Here is a 20,251-nt window from a genome sequence, read left to right on the forward strand (position 1 = left end):
TTCACAAACTGTCCGCATTCTCGCTCATCAACCTCATCTCCAAGCTGTTTGTATTCCAGCCCCATCTGGATATTCTGTATCCTGGGTCCTCTATACGCCAATCTGCTCCAGCAGGAAACAAGTGGCTTGACATTGCCCCCCCCCCCCACCACCTCCTTTCTAATCCTTCCTGTTGTGACCAACAAAATCCTGATTAAAATTTTCCATCTTATTTTTAGTTTAGATTAAGCCTGACCAAACGATCACAATGTGTTGGTGCCATTTGCAACTGCAAAATCTTTCCCAGGGCACATTGAGCTTAGATAAGCAGTCAACCCAAAATGGAACCGGCAGTAATTCAACCTACATATGCAAATCTTTGTTATTGAACCAAACGCCAAAAACTGTATATGGAATAATCGTGGTTTCTTGTCAAAGTTAGATCTGCACTATATGATGTGAGAAATTGGATTTGGTAGGAATTATAGCCACAAAATAAAATTCACAATGACAGAAGCTATAATTAATTAAATGAGGTACAGACAATACACTGATTCGGGAAATCGAACCTGTATAGGATTGAAATGAAAATTTCATTTTGAAGAACGTACAATGAAAGTGAAAATGTAGGAATTAAACACTGTCTACCTGTGGTACAATAACGATTTAAGTGTCTGTACTCTTGAAGTAGATGGGGTCAGAGTAACTGATGAATCAAAACCACAAAAGCAGTATCTAAAGGGTCAAAATGAATTCCACTTAGCCTGGCACAGTGACATGTTTGTGTGACATGTTTGATGACACATTTCCCTAGAAGCTAAGACAGCCCTGGCTGGGTGATGAATCTCCCCTTTGCTACCTGCAATGACCTGTATTGTCTGAAATGATCAAGATCTTTTTCAGTGCTGTTAGCAACAAATGAATAGAATGCAAACACCAAATGAACATAGGTTTTGCCATGTGCTTCACCTCCTGTGGGGCATCCCCAGAGTGTGCTGGTCAAGCCATTCTTCCTGGGCACTGTATATCTTAGGCGTATAGAAAACTTTAGGGGCCAAAGTAAGTGGCTTTCAAAAACTGACGTTTAAAAAGTACCTAAATTGGCCCATAAAACTTCTTTCTAGAAAACACCTCCTTTGACTGTCCTTTTGTGATGTTAGTCATCTCCCAGTCATTGACTACATGGGACACTGGATGCTTAGATATGGTTCGTGCCTCCAAAGGAGGCAAGACATAGTCACTCCCACACATATATACAGCACGGTGTGCTAAGTTGAATAATAGACTCTATCTACTATGCAGAGGATATGATAATCAGCTTTGCTAGGCCAGTGTCAGAGGGGCTGATCCTTAAGTAAAATCATCAAAGTCCAAGGAATGAATGCATCTAGTTGGAGGTGCAGCATGGATAACGTGGTGGGGAAAGTATTTCAGGCAGCTGGGTGTTGGCAGATGGAGAGCAGGGTCTGGAGGTGAGGGCTCGTGGGAACTCTAGTGGTGACCACGGCAGCCTCTTCTTCCCAGATCACAGTAAGCTCCTGTGTCCAGGCATGGGTGCTCTCCCCAACTGGGTATCCACTGCTTCCCATAGGGCTAATGGGTGTTCTGAGACGTTGCAGAGTTATCTGAATAGCCTCTCAGGGTCGCTGCGCGATTTTGGTTTGAACTTACGGCACAGGTGGGCGTAGATCACATTCATTCCGTGACTGTCTAGCAGTTTGCAAGCTGCTGGTGAGGGGTCTGGGGGCAGGAGGACATGACCTTAACTCAGACGTCAGGCTGATGGTCTTCAGTCTGAGGTATATGCCCCCTTAGAGGTGCCTAAAGACTGTCAAGAAATGTGCAGCATAGTTTTAGCGGAATCGATTTCTAGCACCTTAACTTCCATGTATGTTCTTTCCTACCATTGATCTCCCCAACAGCTTTCCTGCTGGCAAATTCTCTCCTTCACAGTCTCCCTTCCTCTCCCTCTTTTAAATAACTATTGCTTTATCAATTTTAAAATTTACACACACTCACACATGCACACACACTTCACAGAAGTACTGGATGATCAATGAATGACAAGGTTCTAGCATAAAAATCTAACACATTAGGATAAAATCCTGTGGGAGAAGTGACCTAGACACAGGAGCTCAAGGGGTTTCTGGAAAATAAAACAGAAGAATGTAAAATTTCCAACTGCTAAGGAAGAACTTGTTTCTACATTTTTCAGATGGATTGTGGTGGGTTTTAAGTAACTGGTATTTAGATCCAATTGGGTACATTCAAAAGAGCAATGTCACAATTTTATTTTAAAATGTCAATATTTACAACATGTTGTTGAAAGTTTCCATGAAGACTTTCAGATGTCAGCTTAAAATGTGTGAGGGGGTACAGAGCTTTTTGAAAACTGTTTTTTTTTTTAATTTTTTTTTCAATGTTTATTTCTTTTTGGGACAGAGAGAGACAGAGCATGAATGGGGGAGGGGCAGAGAGAGAGGGAGACACAGAATCGGAAACAGGCTCCAGGCTCTGAGCCATCAGCCCAGAGCCTGACGCGGGGCTCGAACTCGCAGACCGCGAGATCGTGACCTGGCTGAAGTCGGACGCTTAACCGACTGCGCCACCCAGGCGCCCCTTGAAAACTGTTTTAAGGGTACATGAGGAAAAAGTGAGCATGCCTGGCAAGGCATTCCTGGCCCTGGTACTGGATTCTGTTCTTGGGACCAGCACCTATCCCGCCCGCTATCTGTTACCCTCAGGAGTGGGGTCCAGAATCTAGGACCCAGAGCCCCATTTCAGGGTCCCTGGAGCCTGGGGAGTCTCCTTCCTGGGGACGTGTTACCAGTTCTCAGGGAACCTCACACACAAAAGCCTTCATTCTGCCTATTTTCTCCCATTACTATGTTCAGTGGTCCATTAGAAAGAGATTAGTTCCTTTGAATAGAACCCAAACCCTTAGGAAAACAAGCTTTAGATAAGGAAAGCCACACCTTTAGAAATAAAACTATAGTGGTCTTGATTCTCTCTTTGGAGAGAGAAGTGTTACCCATCTTCCCAGACCAGACCCTGCAGAAGCACGAAGGCCAGTGTTGGGTGGAGAAGGAGCGTGCTCTTTTAGCCTGATGATCCCACCCACCACTTCCGAGCTGTGAGACCTTGGGCAAATTCCTCACCCTCTCTGAGCCTGACTGTGGTACTCATGGAATGAATGTGATCTACTCCCACCTGTGCCTTCAGGTCAAACCAAAATCGCTCAGTGACTCTGAGAGGCTACTCAGCTCTGCAACGTCTCAAAACACCCATATCGGGAAGGGGAGATCAAAATGTGATCCTCTTACACTTTTTATAGATTAGAGGAGCTATTTATGAAAGTGCCTAACCTAGAGTGCGAAATGTAGTAGACAGCCCATGAGTAATTATTCTGAGCGCTGACTAGTAAGTGCTATTTCTTTTACTGCATGTGGGGAAACAAAGGTGAAGAGGTTGGCCATATATCTGGGTGAGGTTTGCAAGCTCCCGAGAGCCAGGCAAATGGAGCAGGCAGCCAGAGTGGTGCAGCAGGGGACGCTTACAAGGACAGAGGGGAAGGCCGGCTAAATGACCGGATATGCAGAAGACTGGAGGACCCGATCTGGTGTTGGTGTTGGGGATAGCTTCTTTGAGACCACAACATCTGAGAGAGGAAATGAAGGCCCAGAAGGAGTTGGGTGGGCACAGAAGGGGAAATACCATTGTGGGCACTGGGGAAGTCCGAAGCAAAGGCCTGGAGGCAGAGATCTCGGGGTGGGGTGGGCTGGGAGTACCACAGTCAGGCTGGAGAGGTAGAGAGGGGCTGTGTGCCAGGCTAAGGGCCTGAGGCTTACTTCCTTTCTTTAAGGGGTTGCCGCTATAGGGTTTAGTCTGGGAATGCCCTGGCCTGCTTCTCAGTTTAAAAATCTCCCAGGGTGCCTGGGTGGCTTAGTTAGTTAAGCGTTCTACTCTTTTTTTTTTTTTTTTTTTTAATTTTTTTTTTCAACATGTATTTATTTTTGGGACAGAGAGAGACAGAGCATGAATGGGGGAGGGGCAGAGAGAGAGAGGGAGACACAGAATCGGAAACAGGCTCCAGGCTCCGAGCCATCAGCCCAGAGCCCGACGCGGGGCTCGAACTCACGGACCGCGAGATCGTGACCTGGCTGAAGTCGGACGCCTAACCGACTGCGCCACCCAGGCGCCCCAAGCGTTCTACTCTTGATCTCAGCTCAGTTCATGATCTCATGGTTCCTGGGATGGAGCCCCACATGGGGCTCTGTGCTGACAGTGTTGGAGTCTGCTCGGGAATCTCTCTCTCCCTCTCCCCATTCTGGTGTTCTCTTTCTCTTTCTCTCTCTCTCTGTCAAAATAAATAAACATAAAAAAAAAAAAAAGAGAGAAACTTCCTGCTGTAGTAAGGAGCAGATAGCAGGTGCACGTCTGGAGATCAGGAAGACCAGTCACTCTTCTAGTCCAGGAGCCTCTCAAGTGCACAGAGAAATATTTGTAAATTCAGGGCCCAGGACAATGGCTGTTACGGAGTAAGAGTTTGATGCAGTGTTTGTTGAATGAACTGGCCAGTGACTCGGCAAACTAATTTTGCCCAATTTTACATTAACCACGGCAAAAATGACTGCTGAATGTAGTTTCTCATCAACGTCCCCTTCCATTGCCCCCTCAATGCTCTCAGCAGATCCATGCCTGCAGACAAAGCAGCTGAAAAAGCGATTGCCCGCTAGTGAGCGCAGGAATTGCCCTATGCGTCCCTCCTCACATCCACTTGAACCCTGAACCTTCTGTCTCACCACTGCCCTGGTCTTATTTGTCCTCAGAAGTTCCTTGCTGAGCCCTGTTCAGTTTGACAAGTCCCCTTTTATGGTGTGATTTACCTGCCTCCAACCTGGTTTTCTCAGAAGGCGCTTTTCCCTTCTCCCGAGAGGCCGTTCCCACTTGCCCTGGGTAGGTGATCAGACAAGCAGCATGCGGTTGGTTTGTAACAGAACCACCCAATGGCAACAACAAAAATCCCTTTTCAGTTCACCTCGCCTGGTGGCCCTATCATAGGTACAGTGCGCTTTCCCGGAAGCTTTGTGCAATTCTGAGAGTTAGGACCCCATGAGCTATTCCACTTTGGGGCATTTTCTCTAAGACTTGCTTCACAAGTCCAGACCTCGGGGCTTGTCATTATGCTGAGGGACAGCAGGAAAGCAGTTGAGGAGGAGAAATCAATGAAAAGGATTCTTATCATAAGCTCCTTCTCTAATTTGGGGAAACAGAAATCTCTGCATGTTTTCTCAATAAGCACTTCATCAGAAGCCTTCTTATCCTGACAGGCTTCACTCTTTCATAAACACAGCAAGAATAACCTCTGGACGCTGGCCTACCATAGTCAAGTATGAAAATGTGAATTCCACGGGTCACTGTTTGTGCAGCCGCCAGATGTGGATGAAAGGAGAAGGGTGTTTTATTGTGTTTTCTTAAGAAACAGAGAGGGGTCTGTCCTGAGATGGGCCTGCTTCCCTCCCACACAAGTGGCCACCATGTGGCCAGAGGACAGCTAGCTAATTTGCAAGATTAAGCTTTTCCAAATATTTAGAATTGGTCTATTCTGTCTTCAGCTAATAAAATGGATTTCTGCTCCAAAATGGATTTAGGAAGCAGACACAAGAGCTCCTAAGGGCTTGTTGGCAAGTTACCTGTTAATAAGGTCCATCTGTCAAATGGATGTCCAATGGGTAAGCTCTACATGGATCTCCTCCTTGTCCTCCCAAGGACGCCTACATTCGTGCCTAGGTTCTGCTGAGGACAGACGGAGGCCAGTGCCAGCTGAGGCCGAAAGATGTTCAGGACGTAAGCTTCTGTCCTCTGTCACACGTTCATCCCCCACAAGTGCATAAAGAACAACCATATGTGGAAAAACAAACCCACGCACCAAATGAAAAATCTACATTAATTGCAAATGTCTTTATTCAATTCAAGGTTTCATTCACTAATCTAATGTTGAGTGTTTACAATGTGCCAGAGGCTTTAGGTACTAGGGAAATAGATGAAGTAAGATGTAGTCTCTGCCTTAAAGGAGCTTGCAATTTATGTGGGGACACAGAGTTAAAAATCTATAATGTAAAGTACTGTAAAACATGGGCTATAAAAGGAACTTAGGAGAAGGTGGCCCAGAGTCTCTCTGGGGGGAGGGATCAGGGAGTTTCACAGTGGAAGTTACTCTTGAGCAGAGCCTTAGAGAAGGAGTAGGAGGTTTCCAATGGGGGAAGTGTTCTCAGGACAAAGGAATAGACCCTTTATGGACAATGCTGTATTCCTGGAGTGACATGTGTTCATGTGGCTGGATTGTGAAGTAGGAGGAAAGGGAGAGGTGGCCCTAAGGAAGTGAGGAAGGCAAGAGCCCAGTCACAGGGGCATTATTCATGCCAATGCATTTATATTTATCTGTAGGCAACGAAGGGGGGGACACACTGGGGCCATGAAGAATGTTGATTGAAAGCAAAGTGGCCATGTCATAGTGCAAAAGATGGTTTGGAAGTGAGTGAGACAATACATATTTAGTCTAGAAGGTGAAACATACCTGCTGCTAATTCACCATAATAAAGGGTAATGAGCTTTAATAGGGTGAGATGGGGCTCTCTCTTTGCCCTTTCAGGTCTGCCCTCCACCCTTCTCTACCACACCCTGCACCATAGGATGCTGATCTGTATGAACTGAGTCCGTGGGTTTCCTAGTCCCTGGATTTAGCTGAGTTCTGCTAATGGAAGCCTGGGTAGGAGATGGAAAAGACAAAGACGAATAAAGTCAAGGTATTATTCTTCAGGGGTTACCTTGGCCTTGAGAGAAGTCACAGCTCCTCTCCACACGACCCTTTCCTGCTGAGTTCCAGTAACCTCACCCTGTCCTCACTCTTTCGCACATAGGGGTGTCAAAAGCCTTGCTGACCCATGGACACTGGCTATTTCTTAGAGTTTCCTTACATCCTGCCCACGGATTCCCAAAGAATCCCTTTATTCAATACTTCTGAGTCATGCAGATATGAGCAGGCCGTCTGTTTCGTGCTGGGGCTCTCTACTATTCCAGGTGGCACAGGGGTGGAGTGGGCAGAGCACTTTGGTTCTGCCTGGGGCAGGGAGAAGGAGTCAAGAGCCTTCAGGGCAGGGGCAGCATTTGAGCCCTGTCTTGACCGATGAGATTGAGTGTCCCAGGCATCAAAAGTGTGAAAGGCATTCTGGACTGAAGGAGTAGAATCCACAGATGAATAGCAGAATGCAGGAACTGGGCGAATGCAGGGTGCTGCGGTTGACTGGAGGGGAGGGTGCCTGGAAAGTGAGGTGCGATGCGGTAGACGAGGGGCAGAGATAAAGTAGGTCAGAGGGGAAGAATCTGGAATGCCAGCTTAAGAGTCATCCCCAGAAAAGGGGCAAGAGTGGTGGCAGCACTGGGAATTGAGTTATATGAGGAAGGTGGAAGGGTCTGGGAGTGTTTAGCTTATAGAAAAGGCAGCATGATCATTGTCTTCAGATATGTGAAGGATCTGGATAACAATATGGCAATATGTGTTGTGAGTTCATATTTTTTGGCCCAGTAATTCTGTGTCTAGGAATTTAGCCGAAGGAAGTAATCCAAAATGCAGACAGAAACGTTCACTGCTACATTATTTATAATAGTCAAGAATTGGAAACAACCTAAATGCCTGGTAAAAAGAGAGTTGTTAAATAAATTATGGCAGATCTTTACAATATCATGTGGTTGTTAAAATAAAGTGTATACAAAATTTAAAGGCATGGGAATATACTTTTAATATCATGTTAAGTAAAGAGTAGGATACAGAATGTCTGTACAGAATGATGTCAGGAACGTAAAAATATACGGAGAAAATAAAGTTGTGAAACTCTTATTCATAGTTATTGCTGTTGATGAGTTTGTGGGGGAGGGACATGCTCAGGATGTTTCAAAGATCATTGGTAAATAGGAGCTGGGAGGTGGTATATTGTGGAGATGAGTACACAGCCTCTCAAGTGAAAAACAATGAAGGAGCCTGCCCATCTCAAGATACAGGTTGTGCTGTTTGTTTACCATCTCCACCTCCTCCACCTCTTCCACCTCCTTCACCTCCATCACCACCACCTCTGTGACCTCCACCTCCTCCACCTCTACCACTGCCACCTCCACCATCTTCAGCTCCATTACCCACACCTCCACGACCTCCTCCACCTCCTGCACCTCCATCACCCCCACCTCTGCCACCTCCTCCACCACCACCTCCATCACCTCCACCACCTCCTCCACCACCACCTCCATCACCCCCACCTCTGCCACCTCCTCCACCTCCACCACCTCCTCCATCACCACCTCCATCACCCCCACCTCTGCCACCTCCTCCACCTCCACCACCTCCTCCACCTCCACCACCTCCTCCATCACCACCTCCATCACCCCCACCTCTGCCACCTCCTCCACCTCCACCACCTCCTCCACCTCCACCACCTCCTCCATCACCACCTCCATCACCCCCACCTCTGCCACCTCCGCCACCTCCACCACCTCTTCCACCTCCACCACCTCCTCCACCTTCACCACCTCCTCCACCACCACCTCCATCACCTCAACCTCCTCCACCTCCTCCACCTCCACCACCTCCTCCACCACCACCTCCATCACCCCCACCTCTGCCACCTCCTCCACCTCCACCACCTCCTCCACCTCCACCACCTCCTCCATCACCACCTCCATCACCCCCACCTCTGCCACCTCCTCCACCTCCACCACCTCCTCCACCTCCACCACCTCCTCCATCACCACCTCCATCACCCCCACCTCTGCCACCTCCGCCACCTCCACCACCTCCTCCACCTCCACCACCTCCTCCACCTTCACCACCTCCTCCACCACCACCTCCATCACCTCAACCTCCTCCACCTCCTCCACCTCCACCACCTCCTCCACCACCACCTCCATCACCCCCACCTCTGCCACCTCCTCCACCTCCACCACCTCCTCCACCTCCACCACCTCCTCTATCACCACCTCCATCACTCCCACCTCCTCCACCTCCTCCACCTCCACCACCTCCTCCACCATCACCTCCATCACCTCAACCTCCTCCACCTCCTCTACTTCCATCTCTTCCACCTCCATCTCCTCCACCTCCTCCATGTCTATCATCACCACCTCCTCTACCTCTACTATCTCTATCACCACCACCTCCACCTCCACCATCTCCACCATCACCTCCGCCTGCATCGCCTCTGTCACCACGAGAACCACTTCTACCAGCAACACCTCCACTTCTGTCACCTCCACCACCTCCACCTCCACTGCCTCTACTACCACGACCTCCATCACCACCCCCACCTCTACTATCGCCATGTCCATGACCACCTCCACCTCCACCACCTCCACCATCTAATTCATTGATCATGTGCATGTGTATACCAAGCGTATAACACACATTTCTCTGCATATTTTATCTCGTAATCCTCTCACCTCTGTAAGGCAGGTTTTATTTTTACTCACATTTATCAAACGAGGGAACTGCTCAGAGAAATCAACCAGCTTATCCACGATCACACGGCAAGCACACTTCCAAATTGAAATTTGAACCCGGGTTATCGGACTCCAAACTGTTGTGCCATCCTGCTAGTCCATCACTTCTGTGTGGTCGTATCACTGTCTCCAGTCACGTATCATTGAGTAGACGTTTTTTGCAATAATGAACTGCAGTGCTGAAAATGGCACATCTTCTTGGTGTTGGCTCCGTTTATTTATTTATGTTTATGTATTTGTTTTGAGAGAGAGAGTGTGCACAAGCCGGGGAGGCGTATAGAGAGGGTGAGGTCATCCCAAGCATGCCCCATGCCATCAGCACAGAGCCCCACGTGGGGCTCAAACTCACAAACTGTGAGATCATGACCTGATCCGAACTCGGATGCTTAACCAACTGAGCCACCCAAGGGCCCCGAGAGATATTGGCTGCTTTTAAAGTAGATGATGTCAGTGAGAAAAAGTCCTATGACGCTTAGTTAATAAAAGCAAAGAACTATAAATAAATAAATAAATAAATACATACATAAATACATACATAAATAAATAAATGTAAATAACTCCTCTCTATTGAGACCTTATCATGTGCCAAAAAATGTTTTAAATCTTTTACATGTACTAATTTAATTATTTCAAACACCATATGAGTTTAGGGCGGCTCTGATTTTCATTTTACACGTGAGGATGCAGACTTTACGGAACTTGCCTATGTTCTCACCGCTAGGCAAGATACTGAGCAACAAAGACGAGACATACAGTCCACTGTGTTCCTTACCACTACTGGTTCTGGGTATGAGTCTAATGAAGTGATTTATTTATTTCTGCCCTTAGTGGCTAGAATTCCTCTCAGGGAGATAACAGTCTTTCTTATGAAAATACCTTGATACACTATTTGGGAAGCAAGGCGTTATCAGGAGTTTCCGCAACACAAGAATAGTCAAACCCCTCTGCCTGAGAATGTGAGAGGAATTTAGTTTTTGCTCCAGAGAAAGAGAAGGGAGGGGAGGAGCAGAGTGCCGTAGGAGAGAAGAATTGGCTGGGATGGGGCATGGAATGGCACCTGGTGTTGTGCAGGGAGGTCAAGGAATGTTTAAGAACAGGCTATATACCTTAATGTCGAAGTTCTTAATGTTTTAGATGTAAATCTCTCCCTCCACAATGCCCATAAGTAGTACTATGTTCACAAACTCTATGATTTTATTATGATGATGGTGATTATTATTATCGGCAGAAATTGAGGAAGGGCCCGAATCTCACATTGGGCTCAATGCTGTGTGAAACGGAATCAGCAGATTTAAAATAGCCTAGAATCCTATACGTATCCTGGAATTGCAGACCCTGGAGGAGGGCTTCAGACATTCACAGGGGACTCCAGCCATTCCTTTCAAGATGTCTCTAGGAACAGAAGCACCAGGGGACACCTGAGTTACCTACTTCAGCAGGTTTAAACCTCCTAACAATCCTATCATTTCTTATTCTGGCCATTTTCTTTCCGAAACAAAGAAACAGAGTTCAGAGAGAGTATGAAACCCAGGATTCAAAGCCAGGTTGATTTCAAGTCCCGTGAACTTCCCAGGACTTCTCACGGTCTCACCTGTCTTGGTGTTTTTCTTGTGTTGATCCTCTGTGGGAGAGCCTCACAGGGTAGAGTTGTTACAAAACAACTTCAGTGGTGGGGCTTCTGAATCTCCAGGGCTTAGACCCAATTCAGCAACCAGGGTGGACTTCTGCATCTGGTTCTCAGTAGGGCAAGGGAATCTAGACCACCTCTGTGGGGGTGAGCCAACGACTAATTTAAAGTAGTGATGGGAATCGACCTGAATGGGAGGGAGTAGTAATAGTTTCCCAGTCTTAAAAACGTAAAAGTCACTTGTTCCTAGTTTTACGCATGCAAATTTTTATTAAGATCTGCTCAGCCTCATAACAGAATTCTCATCATTTTATGGTATTTTTAAAACTAAAGACGAATACATGTTTATTGTAGAACATGTGTTAACTGAAAATTTCTTTCTGCTCTCCTCAATTGCCTTTTTGTTCCTTTATACACTTTCTTTGGATTTGATTCTTACTTAAATGTATAATAGAGTTGTGTCATAGCCTCAAAAAGAGGTGATTATCCGACTATCTTAGCATCTCACTTCCATAACAACTGTCTTTCTGGCTCTCCATCTAAAAAGTGAGGAGGAAGTGCATGGGAGCACTTATAATAGAGAACAGTGTTTCCCAAATTGTGTTTTCTGGAAAAATAATCCTATGAGATGTTAATGGATGTTGTGGGGAGGAGAAAGGCTCAAATGACTTGGAGAATGCTGTATTAAATTTAAAAAATAATGGTTTCTAAATTGCAGCTGAACGGACAGGATTTTCTATAGGCTTTGGTGTTAACAGGGATTAAGGCTTCTCTAGAAAAAGGGAGAGGAAGACAGATAACATTTACTAAGCACTCAGGACCCTGTGTCCTTTGGGCAACCCTGGTGTGAAGGGAAGAATATGGGACAGGGTAGCTAGAGGCCTCTCTTTTCTCTTAGTTTGCCTCTGATGTGCATTATGACCTTGGGCCAACTCCAGCCATCCAATCATTGGTGAAATAAACAAGGATATGTTTGAGGTGGGGGGTTAAAGGATGCATGATATTTTGATATGAGGAGCAGAGATGGTCCAGGTGGAGACAACTGAATGGGCAAAGTACAAGGCACTTTCCTACCCAGAGTGATAGGAAACCAAATAATTCTTCCCCTATTTTGTAACAACTCTACCCTGTGAGTAGAAAAGGCAACTGGCGTATTTTCTTCTGAGAAATAGACCTTCACATTCTTTTCATTTGTTTTAATGCTGAGAAACCCACCTGCCTTTTCCTAAGTGTTCCTGCCCACATAGGTAGACCACATCATAAAAATTCATGTTTGAAATAAGAAACCTCACTACTTCCCTCATTTTGAAGCCAGACTTCAAAATCCAGTGAAGGACTTTTATGGCCCGTTCCTTGAATGGCAGGACTAGAATTTTCATACATGGCTTATTTTTACTAATTGTATAAAACATCTATGCACACTTGTTAGAAAAGCGTTTGTTTTATTAGGAGCAAAAACAGCATGAACCAGAACATTATCTGGATTCTAATTGTGAAATAAGTTACTCACTTAAAAAAAAAAGTCTCGAATTTGCAGCAGATCAACATTTCAATTCACCACCATTTCGTATCATTGGAGCTGCAGAAATGACTACAGTAGGTATTGTGCTATCAAGGAGCTCACGGTTTGTGGGGAGACAGACTAGGACACAGCTGAGGACGATAACACAGTGCCCCCGAAGCGACGCTTGTGTCCACAACAAAAACCCTACAGATCTCAAAGGGAAGCATAATGGTCTTGCTTATGGAGACTTAGGCAGCTTCACAGATGTGGTATTTGAGCTGCCTCACGTAGTCAAATAGGATTTTGTCCCTAAAAGGAAGGACATAGAGGCAATGCTACTCCGAGAAGCCTTCCTGACGTCCATAACCAAATCAATTTCTTCCACGATTACTCTCATAAACAGCATTCTGATCCTGTGTCGCATGTACAACCTCCGATGTTTCCGGTTTTTTGTACCATTTTTTTGTTCCCGTTTGTCTAGTTAATCTGGTTAATGTTAGATTATAGGCCTCTGAGAGCAGGGATCATGTCCTTCTCTTTTCTCACTACTTGGAACCCAGACCAACATGAACAAAGACAAAGAAGCGGGAGGTAAGGGCATTTTAGGGGGATGCACAGTAGTTCATTCAGCACGGCTAGAGTAGGATGCAGAGAGGAACCAGAGACTGGAAAAACCTTGAGCCAAAATGTGTTCGCTGGTAGCTACCAATTTCGAACTAAAGTAACCAGATGAAAGTGAGTTAGCCAAGCAGCATTCCTAAATAGCCAGTTTGACTCTTTCTCCACCCCCCCCCCCCACCTAATTAATCTATTGTTTCCAATGTCCCATGATTAAAAGTCATTGTTTACTCCAAAGCCAGGTAGTCGGGCCCCAGAGCTTTTTTTCAAAAATTCTTTTGGGGGTGCCTGGATGGCTCAGTCAGTTGAATGTCCAGCCTCGGCTCAGGTCATGATCTCACGGTTCGTGAGTTTGAGCTCTGTGCTGTCAGCATCCCCCTTCTCTGTCTGCCCCCCCCACCCCCCGCTTGCACTCTTTTTCTCTCAAAAATAAAATACACATTAAAAACAATAAGTAAATAAAATAAAAAACTCCTCTTGGTTCAAAGACCTCTCATTCCGTCTACTCATTCAGAGCAAAGAGGAACTTTGGGATAACACAATCCTTCTGAGGCTCCCAAGTCAAGTTCGGTGTACTGCCTCGCAGAATCCCGGAACCTCAGGGCTGGAAGGGACATCAGTTGGAGAAATTGAGGCTCAGGTTGAGGAAGTGACTTGCCGGGGACCACACAGCCAGGCAGGAGCAAAGCTGGGCCTGGAGCCCAGATGTATGCGACTCCACTCCATCTCGTCATCCCCTGCTTTTCTGAAGCCACTTGTCTTTCATTCAGCAAACTTCTGCACTTCCAGGCTTCCTGCCCCAGAAGAGTTTCCTGTTTTACCTCCAAAGCCATCAGCAGCCCTCGGGCCCCTGCCAAACATCTGGCACTTGACAGGGATGTTCCCTGCTTCCCCCTCTCTGCAGGGTGCTGAAGGGGTGGGTCGTGAATTATGCCTTGATTCCATCCAGCTAAGCAGAGTGTAAATAAACAGAAGCGTGGAGAGCATGTGTGTAGATGGATAGCCAGCATTATGTATCCCTTTCTGTGCGGCTATCTGCAGGAGAGTCCTGGCAGCCCATCTCTGGGGATGCCTCCCTCAGGCTTCACCTCTCCCCTCGAGTGGGGGCTCCCTGAGACCCAGCCACTCTCTGTGCTTCTACATTTCTACCCCTCAAAACCCTCTCTTAACTCTCCCGTGATACGGAACTGCATATACGCCCCACAACATGCCGTGTTCTTTCATGTGCCGCTTTTTCATTCTTGCTTTGTCCTTTGTTGGGCGTTCTCTCTCCTGATCTGTGGGCCTTTAAGAAAGCTCAGTTTAAGAGCAACTTCGCTGAAGCGTCCTTGATTCCTCCAAACTTAAGAGCTGCTTCACCTGTTCTCATTCTGCACTTTCAACCACTTTATACTTTCATTGTAGCATTTATCTTACTGGATTACGCTTGTCCATCTCCCCCACCAAGAATAGAATATTGATACCTACGATGTATTAAATTTTTGTTTTCGTTTTATTTACATCCAGATTAATTAACATGCAGTAGAGCAACGATTTCAGGAGTAGAATTCAGTGATTCATCACTTACATAGGACACCCAGTGCTTATCCCAACAAGTGGCCTCCTTAATACCCATCACATATTGAGCCCGACCCCATCTTCCTTATCCATTCACCTGTTGATGCACATTTGGGCTCTTCCTATGCTTTGGCTACTGTTGATAGCACTGCTATAAACATTGGGGTGCATGTGCCCCTTCAAAGCAGCATTTTTGTATCCTTTGGATAAATACCTAGTAGTGCAATTGCTGGGTCATAGGGTAACTCTATTTTTAATTTTTTGAGGAACCTCCACGCTCTTCTCCAGAGTGGCTGCACCAGTTTGCATTCCCATCAACAGTGCGTAAGTGTTGCTCTTTCTCTGCATCCTCGCCAACATCTGTTGCTTCCTGAGTTGTTAATTAAAAATTTTTTTTTCAATGTTTATTTATTTTTGGGACAGAGAGAGACAGAGCATGAACGGGGGAGGGGCAGATAGAGAGGGAGACACAGAGTCGGAAACAGGCTCCAGGCTGAGCCATCAGCCCAGAGCCCGACGCGGGGCTCGAACTCACGGACCGCGAGATCGTGACCTGGCTGAAGTCGGACGCTTAACCGACTGCGCCACCCAGGCGCCCCCTGAGTTGTTAATTTTAGCCACTCTGATAGGTGTGATGTGGTATCTCATTGTGGTTTTGATTTGTATTTCCCTGATGATGAGTGATACTGGGCATCTTTTCATTTGTCCATTAGTCATCTGGATGTCGTCTCTGGAAAGTGTTCACGTCTTTTTCCCATTTCTTCACTGGATTATTTGTTTTTCAGGTGTTGAGTTTGATAAGTTCTTTATAGATATATTGGAAAGTAACCCTTTATCTGATATACCATTTGCAAATTCTGCCAGTTGCCTTTTATGTAATACCTACAATTTAATAAGCACAGACAGTGTGCTAGGAAATGTGTTTAGAATTTCACTCATGTTGCTGTGGTTAATCTTTGGAATAACCTTGTGAGTCTGGTGCCCTAATTTGGGTTTCTTGCAAAGCCAAGCCTGGTATGAGACTTGGGTACCAGTACAGGGGATCCCAAGAAGAACGAGTGAGGGAACAGAGAGAGGGAGACAGGGAAGGAGGAAAAAACAAAATAAATTTGTGTTTTTGAGGTCTCTTCAGTAGGCAATGAAGGTTCAGTTCTGTCTCCTAGAAAAGTGGGCAGCTGAAACATTTATCCACCAGAGACATCTGCTTTAGCAGATAGCCCCATTTTGCAGGTGAGGGAACCAAGGCTTCTTGGGCTCTTCACTAGCAGAACTAGAGTCTGAGCGCCCTAAAGGCGGGGATCATGCTTCCTTAGTCGCTGCAGCTTTAAGACCTACCAAAGACTCAGCACCTTACGGGAACTTAGAAGGTGAGAGCTGAATAAGCAAAGGCATTGGCAGCGTGGTAATTTGGGGATTTGCAGGGTGGATTCTTTCTTCAAACATTCATCCAATTTACGACAAGCAACTCAAGGAGCTTATAGCCAAGAAGGGAAGGCAGATAGTAAACAAGTATTAAAAAAAAAAAAAAAAGATCTGATGAGTGTTTCAAAAGTAGAACTGTGTGTTATGGGAACAGAGAAGGAGGCTCATCTAGTTTAATGGTCAGAAAGGCCGTTTAGGGAAAATGAGATTTATCCTAGTACTCAAAGAATAAGTAAGTTGTGGGGGAGGTGGGTGAGTGGAGAAGAGCATGTTAAGAAGGGCTGGAAGCATGGGGAGGTTGAGGAACTAAGGGCAGACAATATAGCTACTGGATGGTGGGAGTGCAAGGGATGACTGGTTATAATAACTAAGACTGGAGAAGTTGATGGGACCAGATTATGGAGGACTACATTGTAAGCCAAGTTAGGAAAGATGATTCCTTTTTTTTTTTTTTTTTTTTTAAGATCGAGCCTTAGGACTTTTTTTTTAAATGTTTTTTTCATTCTTTATTTATTTTGAGAGAGGCAGAGATACAGAGCGTGAGCAGGGGAGGGGCGGAGAGAGAGGGAGACGGAGAATCCCAAGCAGGCCTTGCATTGTCAGCTTGGAGCCCCACGTGGAGCTCGGATCCACGAAACTTGAGATCATGACCTGAGTGGAAGTCAAGAGTTGGATGCTTAACCGACGGAGCCACCCAGATGCCCCTAGGAAAGACCGTTCTGATTATGGCAAAAAAAAAAAAAAAGAAAAAGAAAAAAAAGGATCAGGGCAAAGCAGGCTGGGAAATGGGAAGCCTGGGTAGGGGGCTGTTGGGTAATGTCTGGTGGAAACATAATGGTAGCATAGCTAGGGTCCATACGGTGGTGGGGTTGAGAAGTAGATGGATTCTGGAGATATGTCTGAGGTTGAGTGGTTAGGGCTTGTTGGTAGACTGGAGGGACGTGAAGAGAGGGTAACATCAAAGATGAGTTTCAGGATACTGGATTGAACAGCCAGACAGTGGTAGGCGGTAGTATTATATTCTCTGAGATTGGGAGCACGGGCCGGGGTGGGGGGGGGACGGGGACAAGGTTAGGTGATGGAAGGGGATGGGATCTATCTTAATCATGCTGAACTTGAGAAGCCCGTGGAATATTTTGGGGAATTGATGACAAGTCCACAGGCCCGAGGGTCAAGAGTCAAGACGTAAAGGAAGGCACAGGTGGCCCAAACAGAGCAAAATTTCAGGAGGCACTCACTCTCAGTGCCCTGCAGAGGCAGGGTCAGCACTTGAGAGTGTGTCCTTAAACTGTGCACCCTAGGTTCCTTGCCTGCCTCTCTCCAGCGCTGGCCCTGTCTGAGCCATAGGAGAGGGTTCCTGCTGGAGTTAGCAGTTTGGATAGTTTCAGCATACAGGTGATGGAGTGGACATTTACTATTGTTTAGCTTCCCAGTATTGATTTCTACTTCCTAACAGTACTTAATTTCATTTTGGGGCATTTGCGTCCTCCATTGTGTGTGTATCTTGACTGGACATTGTGGGAAGTAGGTGCTTGCCTCCCACAATAGAAACCTAAGAGGACTGGAAGCACAGCCTGTGACCATTAGCATCCGTTGTGCTGGGTGTGAATCCACATGCAATGGCTCTAGGTAAACATTAAGCAAGGTGTTCAAAGAAGAAAATGAATACCCGCAGGTCACGTAAGTTTGCTAGCTTATCTTTCTGTCTTCATGTGGTGTCCCTCTTGCCCTTTTTAATGCTGACAGAAGAAAACATCTCTCTTCTCTAGACTGTGTTGTGTGAGAATTTGAAATGTGTATTTGTTGAAGCAATTTTTGTTAGGCTCGGGGGAGCTCCTGAAGCTATTTTAGGGCTGGGGTTAGGGTGGGGTGGGGGCGTAGGGACCAGTTATGGGAGGGGGCACGTAGAGTCTGAGAATAAGACACCATTGGAAGCAGATCAGAGACAACGAAAGGAACTACCAGATCTGTGGTGACACGGTTGGAAACTGCTGGATCAAGCCACACCTGAAGTGAATTGTGTTAGCAGGTGAAAGGGTATGTGTGTTGCTACAACAAAGACTCTCCAGCAAGAGGACTTAGATAAGATAGGAGCTCGTTTCTGTCTCCTATCACAATGCGGAGATAAGAGGTCCAGGGCCGCCAGACTAGAGCAAAAGAAGCTACGGAGAGCAACTTAGTTTCTCTTTTAAGGAAGTGACCCGAGAATTGTACTCCTCTCCGTCACTTACGGTTTGCTGCAGGATCACGTGCGGATGCAAGGCAGGCTGGGAAGTGTAGGAGCATAGGCTGTGTGTCACTTGGAGACTGGGAGCTCTGTGACTGAGAGACTAGGTATTAGGAGTATCCGTCAGGTTAAGGGAGGCAGCAGGAGGGAAATAACGTGAGATTATACTGTGTGCCAGCTACTCTTCTCTGTCATTTATGTATCTTCGATCCTTTAATCCTTTCTTTTTCTTTCTGTCCAGGTTGCAGGTGAGGAAGGGGGGCTGGTACATAGATAAGTCATGTGGCTGCCATACGACCCGGGTCCTTCTGGTTTGAGAGCCCTTGTCCTCCGCACTCCGTGCCCGCTGTGGCACCATGGTGTTGAGGTGCGTGATGGTGTAAGAATTAGCGGGGCAGCGGGGGACCGGGGACGATTGGCAGTGGGGAGCGGCATGGGGTGTGAGAGCAGGGAACAAGAAGGCCACCTGTGGTGTGTGTGTGTGTGTGTGTGTGTGTGTGTGTGTGTGTGTGATATGTGTATGGCATGTGTTGTGTGTTGTGTATAGTGTGTGTTGTATGTGTGTTTGTGCGGTGTGTGGATGGTGTACGTTGTGATATGTGTGTTGTGCATTGTGTATAGTGTGTACGTGTTGTGTGTGTGTTGTGTGGCATGTGTCATGTGTCTGTCGTGTGTGTTGTGCATGTGGTTGTGTATCATGTGCATGTTGTGTGTATGTTGTGTGTCATATGTTGTGTGTTGTGTGTATGCTGTGTGTGGCTGTATGTGTGATGCATGTTGTGTGTTGTGTGTGTGGTTGTGCGTCATGTGTGTGTTGTGCATATGTCATATGTTGTGTGTTGTGTGTCGTGCGTGTTGTGTGTATGTTGTGTGTTGTGTGTGGCTGTGTATATGTGTGATGCATGTTGTGTGTGTTGTGTGTGTGGTTGTGTGTCATGTGTGTGTTGTGCGTATGTCATATGTTGTGTGTCATGCGTGTTGTGTGTATGTTGTGTGTGGCTGTGTGTATGTGTGATGCATGTTGTGTGTGTTGTGTGTGTGGTTGTGTGTACGTGTGTGTGTGTGGTGTGTGTGTTCCTGCGTGCTTGCTCATCCACAGAGATGGGGAGGCAGTCGGTCAGGAGGGAAACAGTTACTGAAAGGACTGGTGGGAAATCAGCCCCAACAGCCCTCCCTTTCCCAGGAGCCCCACCCGGTCAACCACACTCCTGACTCCCCTTTGACAAGACACTTGCGTGCTGACTCTGTGTTTATTTGCACAGGGTTCTGCAGACCCAGAGCCTTCCTCCCGGCGACATGCTTGGGGAGGCTGGTTCAACAAGGGCCCTGATTCCCGGGAGTCTGGACTTGAACATGCAGAGTCTCTTCAGGCCCATCCGTGTTGTGATGGCTGCCTGGGAGGGCGCTGCACTGCAGAGAAAGCCGGAGCTGTAAGTGTAGGGCAGGTGGGGGTAGGAGGGGGGGGGGAGGCAAGTTGTCAGCAAACTAGATTTCCTGGAAGGAAAGCCCACCCTCCGCCCCAAGGCTGAATTAAGGCTGCCCTGGACGTCTCATTCCTGAGAAGTCTCCCTGGGAAGAATTCTATTGTCTGCCCTTCAGGAACAAGGAAACTTGTTCCTTGGGGGCACAATGAGGACACCCAGCAGCCAAGGCCACAGGGAGGAAGCAGGGAGTCCTTGAGTTCTCCAGATTCTGCTGGAGATTGCCTTTTAGCAAGTGTTCAGGGAGTGGTGCTCAACACTTAACCTAGAGGAGCAGCCGGGGCCCTGGG

General features: G+C 46.8%; 1 protein-coding gene across 1 annotated transcript in view; it reads left to right on the forward strand.

The window, feature by feature from the left end:
- Positions 1–7,925: 7,925 nt before the first annotated feature.
- Positions 7,926–20,251, forward strand: part of LOC125171752 (basic proline-rich protein-like) — a 118,271-nt gene continuing 105,945 nt past the window's right edge. The window contains 2 exon segments of the mRNA XM_047868881.1: positions 7,926–9,382; positions 13,664–13,679. Of these exon segments, the coding sequence (XP_047724837.1) occupies positions 7,926–9,382; positions 13,664–13,679 (1,473 nt within the window).

Source organism: Prionailurus viverrinus, chromosome C1 (genome assembly GCF_022837055.1).
Source record: "Prionailurus viverrinus isolate Anna chromosome C1, UM_Priviv_1.0, whole genome shotgun sequence".
NCBI classification, from domain to species: Eukaryota; Metazoa; Chordata; class Mammalia; order Carnivora; family Felidae; genus Prionailurus; species Prionailurus viverrinus.